The 18,266-nt window shown below is 52.3% G+C and overlaps 1 protein-coding gene across 1 annotated transcript; it reads left to right on the top strand.

Moving 5' to 3' along the window:
• Window positions 1-209: 209 nt before the first annotated feature.
• LOC144487960 (ubiquitin-like protein NEDD8) lies at window positions 210-14,272 on the top strand. The gene is made up of 4 exons (XM_078206004.1): window positions 210-351; window positions 3,591-3,638; window positions 11,136-11,218; window positions 13,322-14,272. Exons 1-4 carry the CDS (start codon window positions 334-336, stop codon window positions 13,407-13,409), a joined length of 237 nt encoding a protein of 78 aa, XP_078062130.1. The 5' UTR covers window positions 210-333; the 3' UTR covers window positions 13,410-14,272.
• Window positions 14,273-18,266: the final 3,994 nt, after the last annotated feature.

Raw genomic sequence — 18,266 nt, 5'->3', positions numbered from 1 at the left:
GCGCGTGCGCGTCCCTTTGCCTGCTGGGAAATGTAGTTCCCCTCCCCTCCGCGCCTCCTCTCTCTCTCTCCCACCCCCCGATGAGCCAAAACGGGGGGGGGGGGGGGGCCGGCGGAATCCAACTCCCGTCCTGCTTCGCGCGCGCGCGCTACCGGAAACAGACGTCACAAAGGGGAGGGACGGGCCTCGCGCCGATTAGCTGGTGGCTCCGCCGAACGTGACGTCAAGGCCGCGGGCGGAAGCCGACGCGAAGCCCCTGATTGGCTGCTCGGAGCCGGCGGCTCCGGATGTGATTGTCCCCGCGGGTCAAGGCAGAGGAGCAGCTTCAGCATCATGTTGATCAAAGTGAAGGTGAGGCGGCAGCAGGAAAGCGACACAGTGTTTATCCCCCAGCCACGTCCCTTTATCCCCATCCCCGTCCCCTTTATCCCCATCCCCGTCCCCTTTATCCCCCATCCCCGTCCCCTTTATCCCCCATCCCCGTCCCCTTTGTCCCCCATCCCCGTCCCCTTTATCCCCCAGCCACGTCCCCTTTATCCCCCATCCCCGTCCCCTTTATCCCCCATCCCCGTCCCCTTTATCCCCCATCCCCGTCCCCTTTATCCCCCATCCCCGTCCCCTTTGTCCCCCATCCCCGTCCCCTTTATCCCCCATCCACGTCCCCTTTATCCCCCAGCCACGTCCCCTTTATCCCCCATCCCCGTCCCCTTTATCCCCATCCACGTCCCCTTTATCCCCCATCCCCGTCCCCTTTATCCCCCATCCCCGTCCCCTTTATCCCCCATCCCCGTCCCCTTTGTCCCCCATCCCCGTCCCCTTTGTCCCCCATCCACGTCCCCTTTATCCCCCAGCCACGTCCCCTTTATCCCCCATCCTCGTCCCCTTTATCCCCCATCCCCGTCCCCTTTATCCCCCACCCTCGTCCCCTTTATCCCCCATCCCCGTCCCCTTTGTCCCCCATCCCCGTCCCCTTTATCCCCCATCCACGTCCCCTTTATCCCCCAGCCACGTCCCCTTTATCCCCCATCCCCGTCCCCTTTATCCCCCATCCACGTCCCCTTTATCCCCCATCCCCGTCCCCTTTATCCCCCATCCACGTCCCCTTTATCCCCCATCCCCGTCCCCTTTATCCCCCGTCCCCTTTATCCCCCATCCCCGTCCCCTTTATCCCCCATCCTCGTCCCCTTTATCCCCCAGCCACGTCCCCTTTATCCCCCGTCCCCTTTATCCCCCACCCTCGTCCCCTTTATCCCCCATCCCCTTTGTCCCCCATCCCCGTCCCCTTTATCCCCCATCCTCGTCCCCTTTATCCCCCATCCTCGTCCCCTTTATCCCCCATCCTCGTCCCCTTTATCCCCCATCCTCGTCCCCTTTATCCCCCATCCTCGTCCCCTTTATCCCCCATCCTCGTCCCCTTTATCCCCCATCCTCGTCCCCTTTATCCCCCCACCCTCGTCCCCTTTATCCCCCACCCTCGTCCCCTTTATCCCCCACCCTCGTCCCCTTTATCCCCCACCCTCGTCCCCTTTATCCCCCACCCTCGTCCCCTTTATCCCCCACCCACGTCCCCTTTATCCCCCACCCACGTCCCCTTTATCCCCCACCCACGTCCCCTTTATCCCCCACCCACGTCCCCTTTATCCCCCACCCACGTCCCCTTTATCCCCCACCCACGTCCCCTTTATCCCCCACCCACGTCCCCTTTATCCCCCACCCACGTCCCCTTTATCCCCCACCCACGTCCCCTTTATCCCCCACCCACGTCCCCTTTATCCCCCATCCACGTCCCCTTTATCCCCCATCCACGTCCCCTTTATCCCCCATCCACGTCCCCTTTATCCCCCATCCACGTCCCCTTTATCCCCCATCCACGTCCCCTTTGCCCCCCATCCACGTCCCCTTTGCCCCCCATCCACGTCCCCTTTATCCCCATCCACGTCCCCTTTGCCCCCCATCCACGTCCCCTTTGCCCCCCATCCACGTCCCCTTTGCCCCCCATCCACGTCCCCTTTGCCCCCCCCCCCCGGTCCCCTTTGCCCCCCCCCCGGTCCCCTTTGCCCCCCCCCCCCCCGGGTCCCCTTTGCCCCCCCCCCCTGGTCCCCTTTGCCCCCCCCCGGTCCCCTTTGCCCCCCCCCCCGGTCCCCTTTGCCCCCCCCCCCCCCGGTCCCCTTTGCCCCCCCCCCCCCCGGTCCCCTTTGCCCCCCCCCCCCCCCCCCGGTCCCCTTTGCCTGCCCCCCCCCGGTCCCCTTTGCCCCCCCCCCCCCCCCGGTCCCCTTTGCCCCCCCCCCCCCCCCCGGTCCCCTTTGCCCCCCCCCCCGGTCCCCTTTGGGTGGGGTTGTGGTCGGTGCAGACTCGATGGGCCGAATGGCCTCTTTCTGTACTGGAGGGTTTCTATGATTCTATGACCTCTTACTGTTTCCCTCTCGCGGTTTAGAATTTCCAAGTTTTACGACTTCCGCAAACTTTATTTATTAGCGTCACAAGTCGGCTTACATTAACACCACAATGAAGTTGCTATGAAAATCCCTTAGGCGCCACACTCCGGCGCCTGTTCGAGTACACTGAGGGAGAATTGAGCATGGCCAATCCACCTAACCTGCACATCTTTGGACACTAAGGTGGAATTTAGCACGGCCAATCCACCTAACCTGCACATCTTTAGCCTGAGAGTGGAAACCGGAGCATCCGGAAGAAACCCAAGCAGACACGGGGCGAATGTGCAGACTCCATACAGACATTCACCCGAGACCGGGAATTGAACCCGGGTCCCTGGCACTGTGAGGCAGCAGTGCTAACCACTGTCCCATCGTGCCACCCACTCGCACCCTTGCACACGCTCCTGATGGTGGGCACAAGATGAAAAACCTTGACAAAATGTCTCACTTTGGTTCTTGCTGTGGGGGGAGCACGGGACCGAGATGAGGAGAAATTTCTTCCCTCGGAGAGTTGTGAATCTTTGGAATTGTCTCGGGATTCGCCCCCTCGTCAGAACATGTTTGAGGCTGGAATGGACATTTTTGGGGAGGTGATGGCCTGGTGGTGTTATCGCTAGACTATTTAATCCAGAAACTTGTCTAATGTTGGGGACCCGGGTTCGAATCCCGCCATGGCAGATGGTGAAATTTGAATTCGATAAAGAAAAAATATTCTGGAATTAAGAATTTACTGATGACGGTGAAACCATTGTCGATTGTCGGAAAAACCCATCTGGTTCACTGATGTCCTTACCCGGTCTGGCCTACATGTGACTGCAGAGCCACACAGCAATGTGGTTGACTCTCAACTACCCTCCAAGAGGCAACTAGGGATGGGCAATAAATGCTGGGCCCAGCCAGCGATGCCAATGTCCTGCAAATGAATAAAAGTATTTTTTTGGTGCTTTGGAATTGGGGATCTAGAACTGAGGGGACGGGGCGGGAATGTGCAGAGGTCGAAGATCAGCCACTGAAGGAAATGGTGTGGCAGCTTGAGGAGCCACATGGCTGCCCCTGTTCTCGTGAGTGGATTCTGGGAAGGGCGGCGTGGGGAGAGCTATCCTGCAACATGGCAACCTGTAGACCTTGCCTAAATGTGTTTTATTTCCCTTTCAGACGCTCACCGGCAAAGAGATTGAAATTGACATCGAACCCACTGACAAGGTGAGAAATCGGTGTGCCCTGGGGCTGCCTTGTCCTCATCCTGCCTGGCTGTCTCGTGGTGTCAACCTGCCTCTCTCTCTGCACCCTTTCACGATGTGAATGTGTATATGTGATCGATGCTTTCTTCCCACAGTCCAAAGACACTGGTTTAAAGTTTATTTATTTATTAGTGTCACAAGTAGGCTTACATTAACACTGCAATGAAGTACTGTGAAAATCCCCGAGTTGCCACACTCTGGTGCCTGTTTGGGTACACAGTGGGAATTTAGCACAGCCAATGCACCGAACCAACACGTCTTTAGGACTGTGGGAAGAAACCGGAGCACCCGGAGGAAACCCACGCAGACATTTGATTTGATTTATTATTGTCACGTGTATACAGTGAAAAGTGTTGTTTCTTGCGCGCTGTACAGACAAAACATACCGTTCATAGAGAAGGAAACGAGAGGGTGCAGAATGTAGTGTTACAGTCATAGCTAGAGTGTAGAGAAAGATCAACTTAATGTGAGGTAGGTCCATTCAAAAGTCTGACCGCAGCAGGGAAGAAGCTGTTCTCGAGTCGGTTGATACGTGACCTCAGACTTTTGTATCTTTTTCCTGATGGAAGAAGGTGGAAGAGAGAATGTCCGGGGTGCGTGGGGTCCTTGATTATGCCGGCTGCTTTGCCGAGGCAGCAGGAAGTGTAGACGGAGTCAATGGATGGGAGGCTGGTTTGTGTGATGGACTGGGCTACATTCACGACTTTTGTAGTTCCTTGTGGTCTTGGACAGAGCAGGAGCCATACCAAGCTGTGATACACAACCAGAAAGAATGCTTTCTATGGTGCATCTGTAAAAGTTGGTGAGAGTCGTAGCGGACATGCCAAATTTCCTGAGCCTCCTGAGAAAGTAGAGGCGTTGATGAGCTTTCTTAACTATAGTGTCGGCGTGGAGGGACCAGGACAGGTTGTTGGTGATCTGGACACCTGAAATCTTGACGCTCTCGACCCTTTCTACTTTGTCCCCATTGATGTAGACAGGGGCATGTCCTCCTTCGCGCTTCCTGAAGTTGATGACAATCTCCTTCATTTTGTTGACATTGAGGGAGAGATTATTGTTGCCGCACCAGTTCACCAGATTCTCTATCTCATTCCTGTCCTCTGTCTCATCATTGTTTGAGATCAGACCCACTACGGTGGTGTCGTCAGCAAACTTGAAAATCGAATTGGAGGGGAATTTGGGCCACACAATCATAGGTGTATAATGACATGGGGAAAACGTGCAAACTCCACACAGACAGTGACCCAAGCTGGGTATCAAACCGGGGTACCTGGCGCTGTGAGGCAGCAGTGCTAACCACTGTGTCATTGTGCCACCCTGTCCAAAGGATAAGGAAGGATCTGTCCTTGGCAGGTCCTTTTCCTAGAGCTACCTCTAAAGCTTTGGCTTTTTTGTAACCGGATTATAATTGAGCACCTTTAATTTTCCTTCTAATCTCCACTCATGTTGTGGAATCAGGTTCATTCAGTTGGTACACGGGGGCAGCACAGTGGTTACCACTGCTGCCTCACAGCGCCAGGGACCCGGGTTCAACTCCCGGTGCTCCAGTTTCCTCCCACAGCCCAAAAATGTGCGGGTTGGGTAAATTGACCATGCTAAATTGCCCTTTAGCATCAGAGGAGCTAGCTATGGTAAATGCATGGAGTTATGGGGATAGGTCCATTCAAAGGTCTGATGGCAGCGGGGAAGAAGCTGTTCTTGAGTCGGTCGGTGCTTGTCCTCAGACTTTTGAACCCGACTGAAGATGGTGGAAGAGAGTATGTCCGTGTTGTGGGGGGATCCCTGATTATGCTGACTGCTTTTCTGAGGAAGTGTGGATGGAGTCGATGGATGGGAGACTGGGCTATGTTCGTGACCCTTTGTAGTTCCTTGCGGTCTTGGACAGAGCAGGAGCCATACCAAGCTGTGATACAACCAGAAATAATGCTTTCTATGGTGCATCTGTAAAAGTTGGTGAGAGTTGTAGTGGATATGCCAAATTTCCTTAGTCTCCTGAGAAAGTGGAGGCGTTGATGGGCATTATTAACTATCGTGTTGCCATGGGGGTCAAGGACAGGTTCTCCCCATGTCTGCGTGGGTTTCCTCCGGGTGCTCCGGTTTCCTCCCACAGTCCAAAGACAGTCCAGGTTAGGTGGATTAGCCATGCTAAATTGTCCCTTGGTGTCAGAGGGATTGGCAGGGTGAATATGGGGGGGTTGCGGGAATATCTGGAATTCTCTGGGGGGGGTTGCGGGAATCTCTGGAATTCTCTGCCCACTGAAGTGGTGGAGGCTACCTCGTTGAATATGTTTAAATCACGGATAGATGGATTCATAAGAACATAAGAAATAGGAGCAGGAGTAGGCCATCTAGCCCCTCGAGCCTGCCCCGCCATTCAATAAGATCATGGCTGATCTGAAGTGGATCAGTTCCACTTACCCGCCTGATCCCTATAACCCCTAATTCCCTTACCGATCAGGAATCCACCTATCCGTGATTTAAACATATTCAACGAGGTAGCCTCCACCACTTCAGTGGGCAGAGAATTCCAGAGATTCACCACCCTCTGAGAGAAGAAGTTCCTCCTCAACTCTGTCCTAAACTGACCCCCCTTTATTTTGAGGCTGTGCCCTCTAGCTCTAGTTTCCTTTCTAAGTGGAAAGAATCTCTCCACCTCTACCCTATCCAGCCCCTTCATTATCTTATAGGTCTCTATAAGATCCCCCCTCAGCCTTCTAAATTCCAACGAGTACAAACCCAATCTGCTCAGTCTCTCCTCATAATCAACACCCCTCATCTCTGGTATCAACCTGGTGAACCTTCTCTGCACTCCCTCCAAGGCCAATATATCCTTCCGCAAATAAGGGGACCAAAACTGCACACAGTATTCCAGCTGCGGCCTCACCAATGCCCTGTACAGATGCAGCAAGACATCTCTGCTTTTATATTCTATCCCCCTTGCGATATAGGCCAACATCCCATTTGCCTTCTTGATCACCTGTTGCACCTGCAGACTGGGTTTTTGAGTCTCATTCCTGATCGGTAAGGGAATTAGGGGTTATAGGGATCAGGCGGGTAAGTGGTACTGATCCACGTCAGATCAGCCATGATCTTGTTGAATGGCGGGGCAGGCTCGAGGGGCTAGATGGCCTACTCCTGCTCCTATTTCTTATGTTCTTATGAATAGGGCCTGGGTGGGATTGTGGTCGGTTCAGACTCGATGGGCCGAGTGGCCTCCTTCTGCACTGTAGGGATTCTATGATGCTGTTTCCCCCGCTCCTTCCTCAGCCCCAACTAACCACCAGCCCCCAACCCTTGGCTGACACCCCCTCACCCCCCCCCATCCCCTCCCCGGCTCTCCCCTTCCCAGTCAGGCCTCTCGCCCCTCGCCTCTCCCATTTCTTGGTTCCTCATCACTCCCCATTACCAACTCGCAACCGGACCCAGCCACATAAGCACTGCGTCTACCAGAGCAGGCCAGAGGCTGGGAATCCTGTGAAGAGTAACTCACCTCCTGACTCCCCCCAAACCCTATGCACCATCTACAAGGCACAAAATGGACTTCAATCCAGATAAATGCGTCGTGGTCCATTTTGGCAGGTCAAATGGGATGAAGGAGTACAATATAAAGGGAAAGACTCTTAGCAGTGTAGAGGATCAGAAGGACCTTGGGGTCCGGGTCCACAGGACTCTGAAATCGGCCCCGCAGGTGGAGGAGGTGGTTAAGAAGGCGTATGGTGTGCTGGCCTTCATCAATCGAGGGATTGAGCTTAGGAGTCCGGGGATAATGATGCAGCTATATAAGACCCTCGTCAGACCCCACTTGGAGCACTGTGCTCAGTTCTGGTCGCCTCACTATAGGAAGGATGTGGAAAAGATTGAAAGGGTGCAGAGGAGATTTACAAGGATGTTGCCTGGATTGAGTGGCATGCCTTATGAGGATAGGCTGAGGGAGCTCGGTCTTTTCTCCTTGGAGAGACGTAGGATGAGAGGAGACCTAATAGAGGTGTATAAGATGTTGAGAGGCATAGATCGGGTGGACTCTCAGAGGCTTTTTCCCAGGGTGGAAATGGCTGCTACGAGAGGACACAGGTTTAAGGTGCTGGGGGGTAGGTACAGGGGAAATGTTAGGGGGAAGTTTTTCACACAGAGGGTGGTGGGTGAGTGGAATCGGCTGCCGTCAGTGGTGGTGGAGGCAAACTCAATAGGGTCTTTTAAGAGACTCCTGGATGAGTACATGGAGCGTAATAGGATGGAGGGTTATAGGTAGGTCTAGAAGGTAGGGATGTGTTCGGCACAACTTGTGGGGCCGAAGGGCCTGTTTGTGCTGTAGTTTTCTATGTTTCTAAGTCACAGAAAGCAGAAGCAGGAGGAGGCCATTTGGCCCATTAGAGCCTGCTCCGCCTTTCATTAAGTTTCTTAAAGTTTATTTATCAGTGTCACCAATAGGCTTGCATTAACACTGCAATGAAAATCCCCGAGTCGCCACACTCCGGCACCTTCTTGGGTACACGGAGGGAGAGTTTAGCATGGCAAATGCACCCTAACCAGCACGTCTTTTGAACTATGGGAGGAAACCGGAGCACCCGGAGGAAACCCACGCAGACACGGGGAGAATGTGCAGACTCCGCACAGACAGTGACCCGAGCCGGGAATCGAACTCCGTGTCTCTGGCGCTGTGAGGCAGTAATGCTAACCACTGTGTCAGCCCACAATATTTAGCGCCTGTCCCTAATTGCCCCTCGAGAAGGTGGTGGGTGAGCCGCCCCTTCTCGAACCCGCTGCAGTCCCCGTGTGGTGTGGGTAACACCCACAGTGCCGTTAGGGAGGGAGTTCCAGGATTTGGACCCCAGCCCCAGTGAAGGAACGGCCGGTATATTCCCAAGTCGGGATGGTGAGTGGGGCTCGGAGGGGGAAACTTGCAGGTGGTGGTGTTCCCCATGTGTCTGCTGCCCCCCTCGTCCTTCTAGACGGTAGAGGTGGTGGGTTTGGAAGGTGCTGTCGAAGGAGCCTCGGCTGCGGTGCATCTTGTAGACGGTACACACACACACACTGCTGCCACTGTGCGTGGGTGGTGGAGGGAGCGAGTGTTCGGGATGCGGTGCCCATCAAAGTGGGGCTGCCTTGTCCTGGGCGGTATCGAACATCTCGAGCATCGTCGGAGGCGCGCTCATCCAGGCAAGCGGAGAATATTCCATCACACTCCTGACTTGTGCCTTGTAGATGGTGGACAGGCTTTGGCGGGGTTGTGGGGGGCGTTTGAGAAGGAAACAGAGTCAGGAGGTGTGAGTTACTCACTGCAGGATTCTCCGCCTCTGACCTGCTCTTGTAGCCACAGTACGGACATGGCTGCACTGCTGCCTCACAGGGCCAGGGGGTACATTTAAAATTCAGCTATGTTTACACATAGAAATCATAGAAACCCTACAGTGCAGAAGTAGGCCATTCGGCCCATCGAGTCTGCACCGACCACAATCCCACCCAGGCTCTACCCCCATATCCCTACATATTTACCCACTAATCCCTCTAACCTACGCATCTCAGGACACTAAGGGGCAATTTTTAACCTGGCCAATCAACCTAACCCACACATCTTTGGACTGTGGGAGGAAACCGGAGCACCCGGAGGAAACCCACGCAGACACGAGGAGAATGTGCAAACTCCACACAGACAGTGACCCAAGCCGGGAATCGAACCCGGGACCCTGGAGCTGTGAAGCAGCAGTGCTAACCCCTAACATTTCCCCTGTACCTACCCCCCAGCACCTTAAACCTGTGTCCTCTCGTAGCAGACATTTCCACAATGGCTGCTACGAGAAGCACAATGCCATTTAACATTGCTTGAATTGGAACTAATATAGATTCGCAGTTAAGAATTGTATCTTGTCATTTTTAAATATTTCAATTGGAAAAGTTAACCGAATTCATTCATTATGGGTAAACTGTTTTGTTAAATAAAGTTTGTTTCGATAAAACCTGTCAATAGAAATACCTTATCCCCACACTAATGCCAAAAAAAATGTTGTGTGGGCTCAGAAGGACCTTGGGGTCCGGGTCCATAGGACTCTGAAATCGGCCCCGCAGGTGGAGGAGGTGGTTAAGAAGGCGTATGGTGTGCTGGCCTTTATCAATCGAGGGATTGAGTTTAGGAGTCCGGGGATAATGATGCAGCTATATAAGACCCTCGTCAGACCCCACTTGGAGTACTGTGCTCAGTTCTGGTCGCCTCATTACAGGAAGGATGTGGAAAAAATTGAAAGGGTGCAGAGGAGATTTACAAGGATGTTGCCTGGATTGAGTGGCATGCCTTATGAGGATAGGCTGAGGGAGCTCGGTCTTTTCTCCTTGGAGAGACGTAGGATGAGAGGAGACCTAATAGAGGTGTATAAGATGTTGAGAGGCATAGATCGGGTGGACTCTCAGAGGCTTTTTCCCAGGGTGGAAATGGCTGCTACGAGAGGACACAGGTTTAAGGTGCTGGGGGGTAGGTACAGGGGAGATGTTCGGGGTAAGTTTTTCACACAGAGGGTGGTGGGCGAGTGGAATCGGTTGCCGTCGGTGGTGGAGGCGAACTCGATAGGGTCTTTTAAGAGACTCCTGGATGAGTACATGGGACTTAATAGGATGGAGGGTTATAGGTAGGTCTAGAAGGTAGGGATGTGTTCGGCACAACTTGTGGGGCCGAAGGGCCTGTTTGTGCTGTAGTTTTTCTATGTTTCTAAGTGCATTGGCCATGCTAAACATTCTCCCTTAAGTGTGGCGACTTGTGGATTTTCACAGGAACTTCGTCACGATGTTGACGTCAGCCAACTTGTGACACAAAATAAAGTTAAACGTGAGGTGAGTGTCCTTGATTGAGCAGGTAATTACTGCCTCAATCAGGGTGCTCATCCTTCAAGAGGTCAACGTCTTTGCACAGATCCTCCCTCGGGTCCAGAGCCACCAGTGTTGCTGTCAAGGACAGCAGGACAGACGCAAGAGTGCCAAAAGAAGTTATGCAGGCATTGGGCCGTGCTAAATTCTCCCTCAGTGTAACCCGAACAGGCGCCGGAGTGTGGTGACCAGGGGATTTTCACAGTAACTTCATTGCAGTGTTAATGTAAGCCGACTTGTGACACTATTTAAATAAACTTTAAATGCTGGGCATGCCCCCATCCCTCAAGTGGTGTCTGGTGGACGGCACGTTGGCACAGTGGTTAGCACTGCTGCCTCACAGCTCCAGGGAACTGGGTTCGATTCTCGGCTCGGGTCACTGTCTGTGTGGAGTTTGCACGTTCTCCTCGTGTCTGCGTGGGTTTCCTCCGGGTGCTCCGGTTTCCTCCCACAGTCCAGCAGATTAGGTGGGTTGGCCATGCTTTAATTGCCCCTTAGTGTCAGGGGGATTAGCAGGGTAAATATGTGGGGTAATGGGAATAGGGCCTTGTTGAGTGTCTCCCATTATTGGCCTGAGACAATGTCTGCTGTCGGTTGTGCGTTGCAGGTGGAGCGAATAAAAGAACGGGTGGAGGAAAAGGAGGGGATCCCCCCACAGCAGCAACGCCTCATCTACAGCGGGAAGCAGATGTGAGTACTGGTTAGAGGTTTTATACATAAATAGTGCATCGCAGAAAACTAGTGCGCAGATACTGCCGGTGGTAATCATAGAAAGAAACCCTACAGTACAGAAAGAGACCATTCGGCCCATTGAGTCTGCACCGACCACAATCCCACCCAGGCCCTACCCCCATATCCCTACATATTTACCCACTAATCCCTCTAACCTACACATCTCAGGACACTAAGGGCAATTTTAGCATGGCCAATCAACCTAACCCGCACATCTTTGGACTGTGGGAGGAAACCGGAGCACCCGGAGGAAACCCACGCAGACACGAGGAGAATGTGCAAACTCCACACAGACAGCGACCCAAGCCGGGAATCGAACCCGGGACCCTGGAGCTGTAAAGCAGCAATGCTAAACCACTGTGCTACCGTGCCGCCCTAAGGAAGGCAAATCAAATTCTGGCATTCATTGCTAAACCATAGAAAATTACAGCTCAGAAACGGGCCTTTTGGCCCTTCTTGTCTGTGCCGAACCATTTTTCTGCCTCGTCCCACTGACCTGCACTTGGACCATATCCCTCCACACCCCTCTCATCCATGAACCCGTTCAAGTTTTTCTTAAATGTTAAAAGCATTTACCACTTTATCCGGCAGCTCATTCCACACTCCCACCACTCTCTGCGTGAAGAAGCCCCCCCTAAGCGTGAAGAAGCTTTATAGGACCCTGGTTAGACCCCACTTGGAGTACTGCGCGCAGTTCTGGTCACCTCATTACAGGAAAGATGTTGAAGCCATTGAAAGGGTGCAGAGGAGATTTACAAGGATGTTGCCTGGATTGGGGGGCATGCCTTATGAGGATAGGTTGAGGGAGCTTGGTCTCTTCTCCCTGGAGAGACGAAGGATGAGAGGTGACCTGATAGAGGTTTACAAGATGTTGAGGGGTCTGGATAGGGTGGACTCTCAGAGGCTATTTCCAAGGGCTGAAATGGTTGCTACGAGAGGACACAGGTTTAAGGTGCTGGGGGGTAGGTACAGGGGGGATGTCAGGGGTAAGTTTTTCACTCAGAGGGTGGTGGGTGAGTGGAATCGGCTGACGTCGGTGGTGGTGGAGGCAAACTCGTTGGGGTCTTTTAAGAGACTTCTGGATGAGTACATGGGATTTAATGGGATTGAGGGCTATAGATAGGCCTAGAGGTGGGGATGTGATCGGCGCAACTTGTGGGCCGAAGGGCCTGTTTGTGCTGTGGCTTTCTATGTTCTATGTTCTATGTTCTAATATTCCCTTTAAACTTTTCTCCTTTCACCCTTAACCCATGCCCTCTGGTTTTTGTTCTCCCCCTAGCCTCAGCGGAAAAAGCCTGCTTGCATTCACTCTATCTATACCCATCAAAATCTTATACACCTCTATCAAATCTCCCCTCAATCTTCTACGCTCCAGGGAATAAAGTCCCAACCTAAAGGGATCATTCTCCCCGTGTCTGCGTGGGTTTCCTCCGGATGCTTCGGTTTCCTTCCACACACCAAAGATGTGCAGGTCAGGGTAGATTAGCCATGTTAAAGAGGAGGTGGCACAGTGGTTAGCACTTCAACCTCACAGTGCCAGGGACCTCGGTTCGATTCCCGGCTCGGGTCACTGTCTGTGTGGAGTCTACATATCCTCCGAAAGACGTGCTGGTTTAGGTGAATTGGCTGTTCTAAATTCTCCCTCGGTGCACCCAAACAGGTGCTGGAGTATAGCGACCGGGGGAATTTTCACAGCAACATCATTGCGGTGTTAATGCAAGCCCACTTGGGGCACTAATAAAAAACACAAATGTGCATGTTAGATGGATTGGCCATGGAAAACTGCGCCTTTAGTGTCTAAAGATGTCTGACCCCGAAAGGTAGAGCGTCTGGTGGAGCAGCGCATCCTCAGTGCTGGCACCGGGGAACGTCGAGAGGGAGGTGCAACTCTTTGGAGTTGGACGGTTGTGAGGCATGGGGTTTGGGCCCAGAGGCGCGACTGAGTTGGGAGTGGGGAGAAGTGCGGTGGTGGGAGATGGGGGGAGGGGGGGTGGGGTGGGTGCAGCTTTCAAATTGTGATTTTTATCCTCTTTTCCAACCCCTCCCCTCCCCAACATACAGGAATGATGAGAAAACAGCGGCAGACTACAAGATCCAAGGAGGGTCAGTGCTACACCTGGTGTTGGCTCTGAGGGGTGGAGCACGATGATCAGAGAATGGACATCGAGTCGGACAAAGAGGGACAGGGGTGGGAGGGGGCGGATTTTCCCTTCCGGTGCATGGAATTTTCTGGAATCTCTACCCACTTGCCCGTTTTCCCCCCCCACCCTCACCCCTCTCTCTTCCTCACCCAAACCCCCTCCTGTTCTCCCCACCAACAGTGCACGGAACTTACTGGAATCTGTACACCCACTTATCTATTCCCCCCCCCACCTCTCTCTCTCTCCCTCACCTAAACCCCCTGTGTCTCTTCCCCCCAACCCTCCCACCACCCACTCTCCCCGTCGACAGTGCATGGAACTTTCTGGAATCCATACACCCACGTGCCCGGTTTCCCCCACCTGCCCCTTTTTCCCCCTCCCTCCCCCCAAACCCCCCAGCTGACGCCAAACTCCCTCTTGTTTTCCCCGCCTGACAATGCGTGGAACTTTCCGGAATCTCTAACACCCACTTTTGTCCGTTTCCCCTCTCCCACACCCCAAACCCCTCAGCTGACGCAAAAAACACTCCCCTACCCCCTCCCCCCCCATCGTTTTCCCCCCTGCAATCCGCTGGCAATGCATTGATTAGACTCGGCAGTTCACGATTCACATCTGTTTCGTGTTTTATTTTTAGCTACGGGTGTATCACCGCTTAATTGATTGCAAAGGAGTTTTCCCTCTTCCCTCCAATCCCTCCCCCCCCCCCTCCTTCCCCCCCTCACCTCCAGAGACTTGGGAGAGGGGGGGGTGGGGGGCGGTGGTGGGGGGGACACCTCTGGTCCTTATTGGTTTGGTTGGTTCTGACTTGAAACATCCAGCCCGTACGTGGGGCCAGTTGTAGACAGAGAAATAAAATTGTTCAACTGGCTGATTTTTGGCGTCTGTGCCGTCTTGCCTCTCGTGTGTCGGGGTTTTCTCTCTTCTCTTTTAACCCAGTCCACCTTCCCTTTTTTTCAGGTGGGCGTGAGGAGAAAGCCCTCCTCTAGCAAGGATCGCAATATTTTGTTTGATTTGATTTATTATTGCCACATGTTGCATGAGGTTAAATCTCACGGGATCCAGGGTGAGGTATCTAAATGGATACAAAATTGGCTTCTTGACAGAAGTCAGAGGGTGATTGTAGAGGGTTGTTTTTCAAACTGGAGGCCTGTGACCAGCGGTGTTGCCTCAGGGATCAGTGCTGGGTCCACTGTTATTTGTCATTTATATTAATGATTTGGATGAGAATATAGGGGGCGCGGTTAGTAAGTTTGCAGATGACACCAAGATTGGTGGCATAGTGGACAGTGAAGAAAGTTATCTCCGATTGCAACGGGATCTTGGATCAATTGGGCCAGTGGGCTGACGAATGGCAGATGGAGTTTAATTTAGATAAATGCGAGATGATGCATTTTGGTAGATTGAACCAGGGCAGGACTGACTCAGTTAATGGTAGGGCGTTGGGGAGAGTTACAGAACAAAGAGATCTCGGGGTACAGGTTCAGAGCTCCTTGAAAGTGGAGTCACAGGTGGACAGAGTGGTGAAGAAGGCATTCGGCATGCTTGGTTTCATCGGTCAGAACATTGATTACAGGAGTTGGGAGTTGAAGTTGTACAAGACATTGGTAAGGCCATACTTGGAATACTGTGTACAGTTTTGGTCACCCTATTTATAGAAAGGATATTATTAAACTAGAAAGAGTGCAGAAGAGATTTACGAGGATGCTACCGGGACTTGATGGTTTGAGTTCAAAGGAGAGGCTGGATAGACTGGGACTTTTTTCTCTGGAGCGTAGGAGGCTGAGGGGTGATCTTATAGAGGTCTATAAAATAATGAGGGGCACAGATCAGCTAGATAGTCAATATCTTTTCCCAAAGGCAGGGGAGTCTAAAACTAGAGGGCACAGGTTTAAGGGGAGAGATGCAAAAGTGTCCAGAGGGGCAATATTTTCAACAGAAGCTGCCAGAGGTAGTAGTAGAGGCGGGTACAATTTTGTCTTTTAAAAAGCATTTAGATAATTACATGGATAAGATGGGGATAGAGAGATATGGGCCAAATGCGGGCAATTGGGATTAGCTTAGGGGTTTTTTAAAAAAAAAGAGCGACATGGACAAGTTGGACTGAAAGGCCTGTTTCCATGCTGTAAACCTCTATGACTCTCTGTATTGGGATACAGTGAAAAGTATTGTTTCCTGGCGCTATACAGACAAAGCATAGAGAAGGAAGGGAGAGAGTGCAGAATGTAGTGTTCCAGTCACAGCTAGGATGTAGAGAAAGATCAACTTAATCTGAGGGAGGTACATTCAAAAGTCTGATGCCAGCAGGGAAGAAGCTGTTCTTGAGTCGGTTGGTACATGATCTCAGACTTTTGTATCTTTTTCCTGATGGTAGAAGGTGGAAGAGAGAATGTCAGGGGATCCTTGATTATGTTGGTTGTTTTTCCGAGGCTGCAGGAAGTGTAGACGGAGTCGATGAATGGGAATCTGGTTTGCGTGATGGGACAGGGCTACATTCACGACCCTTTGTAGTTCCTTGCGGTCTGGGGCAGAGCAGGAGCCATACCGAGCTGTGATACAACCAGAAAGAATGCTTTCTATGGTGCATCTGTAAAAGTTGGTGAGAGTCGTCGTAGACATGCCAAATTTCTTCAGTCTTCTGAGAAAGGTGTTGATGGGCTTTCTTAACTATAGTGTCGGTGTGAAGGGACCAGGACAGATTGTTGGTGCTCTGGACACATAGAGACTTGAAGCTCTCGACTATTTTCCCTTTGTCCCCATTAATGTAGACAGGGGCATGTCCTTGTCTACGCTTCCTGAAGTTGATGACTCAATCCAAATTGATTTTTACATTCCATTGGAGGGGGAGAAGAGTGAGTCCAAGACTAGTATTGTAAACTTCTGTCAGGGCATGAAAGCAGAGCTAGCTAAAGGGGCGGCACGGTAGCACAGTGGTTAGCACTGCTGCTTCACAGCTCCAGGGACCTGGGTTCGATTCCCGGCTCGGGTCACTGTCTGTGTGGAGTTTGCACATTTCTCCTCGTGTCTGCGTGGGTTTCCTCCGGGTGCTCCGGTTTCCTCCCACAGTCCAAAGATGTGCGGGTTAGGTTGATTGGCCAGGTTAAAAATTGCCCCTTAGAGTCCTGAGATGTGTAGGTTAGAGGGATTAGCGGGTAAATATGTGGGGGTAGGGCCTGGGTGGGATTGTGGTCGGTGCAGACTCGATGGGCCGAATGGTCTCCTTCTGCACTGTAGGGTTTCGATGATTTCTATGAACCGGCAAATCAGGGTGGCACACTGGTTAGCACTGCTGCCTCACAGCGCCAGGGACCCGACCACGGGGAGAAAGTGCAAACTGCACAGACCCAGGTCGGGAATTGAACCCAGGTCCCTGGCGTTGAGGCATCAGTGCTAACCACTGTGCCACCCTGATTTGCTGGTTCCCTTCTGCTTTCGTGTCCTCAGTCTTCCTTCCACAGTCCAAAGATGTGCAGGTTCATAGAAACCCTACAGTGCAGAAGGAAGCCATTCGGCCCATCGAGTCTGCACCGTCAACAATCACACCCAGGCCCTATTCTTGTAGCCCCACAGGTTTACCCCACTAATCCCTCTAACCTACACATCCCAGGACACTAAGGGGCAATTTAGCATGGCCAATGCACTTAACCCACACATCTTTTGGACTGTGGGAGGAAACACAAGCAGACACGGGGAGAACGTGCAAACTCCACACACACCAAGGCTGGAATTGAACCCGGGTCCTTGGAGCTGTGAGGCAACAGTGCTAACCACTGTGCCACTGTTGCCCCGTTTGGCCAAGCTAAATTGCCCGTTAGTGTCAGGGGGACTAGCAGCATAAATACGTAGGGTTGTGGGGATAGGGCCTGTGTGGGATTGTTGTCGGTGCAGACTCGATGGGCCAAATGGCCGCCTATCCTGCACTATCGGTATTCTATGATAAATTGGGTTAAGGGCTACATCGAGAGACAGTAAGAAGTTTAACAACACCAGGTTAAAGTCCAACAGGTTTATTTGGTAGCAAAAGCCACACAAGCTTTCGAGGCTCTGAGCCCCTTCTTCAGGACCTGAAGAAGGGGCTTAGAGCTCTGAAAGCTTGTGTGGCTTTTGCTACCAAATAAACCTGTTGGACTTTAACCTGGTGTTGTTAAACTTCTTACTGTGTTTACCCCAGTCCAACGCCGGCATCTCTACATCGAGAGATGCAGTGGCAGATATTAAACGGACTATTTCAAAGTACACAGAATAGATACATTCCTATGAGAAATTAAAGTTCGAAGGACCCACCATCCGAGGTTAATTTTAAAAAAGTTAAAGTCAGTATCGAATTTGAAAGAAAAAGCATCTAACTGGGCAAAGACAGGTGGCAGTTCAGGGGACGTAGTCATTTGTGGGACATGGGCGTCGCTGGCTGGGCCCAGCATTTATTGCCCATCCCTAGTTGCCCTTGGGAAGTTGAGTCAACCACATTGCTGTGTGGCCCTGGAGTCACATGTAGGCCAGATCAGGTAAGGACGGCAGATTTCCCCTTTCCTAAAGGACATTAGTGAACCAGATGGGTTTTTCCGACAATGGTTTCACCGTCATCAGTAGATTCTTAATTCCAGATATTTTGTATTGAATTCAAATTCCACCATCTGCCTTGGCGGGATTCGAACCTGGGTCCCCAGAACATTAGCTGAGTTTCTGCCTCCCCCCCCCCCCCCCCCCCCCCAACCTCACCCCGCCACCATCGGGAATATCCTCCCTGCATCTACCCTGTCGAGTCCCGTTAGAATTTTATGAGCGTCTATGAGATCCGCCCCTCATTCGTCTGAACTCCAGCGAAAACAATCCTAACCCAGTCAATCTCTCCTCATACATCAGTGTCC

Source organism: Mustelus asterias, unplaced genomic scaffold, assembly GCF_964213995.1.
Source record: "Mustelus asterias unplaced genomic scaffold, sMusAst1.hap1.1 HAP1_SCAFFOLD_1165, whole genome shotgun sequence".
In the NCBI taxonomy this organism is placed as follows: domain Eukaryota; kingdom Metazoa; phylum Chordata; class Chondrichthyes; order Carcharhiniformes; family Triakidae; genus Mustelus; species Mustelus asterias.
Note: the sequence above shows the minus strand (reverse complement) of the source record. Positions and strands in the feature narration are given on the sequence as shown.

Excerpts from the sequence above, each read along its gene's own strand:
- LOC144487960 (XM_078206004.1), top strand. Across the intron at positions 3,639-11,135 it reads ACATCGAACCCACTGACAAG|GTGGAGCGAATAAAAGAACG; the intron begins GTGAGAAATCGG and ends TGTGCGTTGCAG. Across the intron at positions 11,219-13,321 it reads ATCTACAGCGGGAAGCAGAT|GAATGATGAGAAAACAGCGG; the intron begins GTGAGTACTGGT and ends CCCAACATACAG.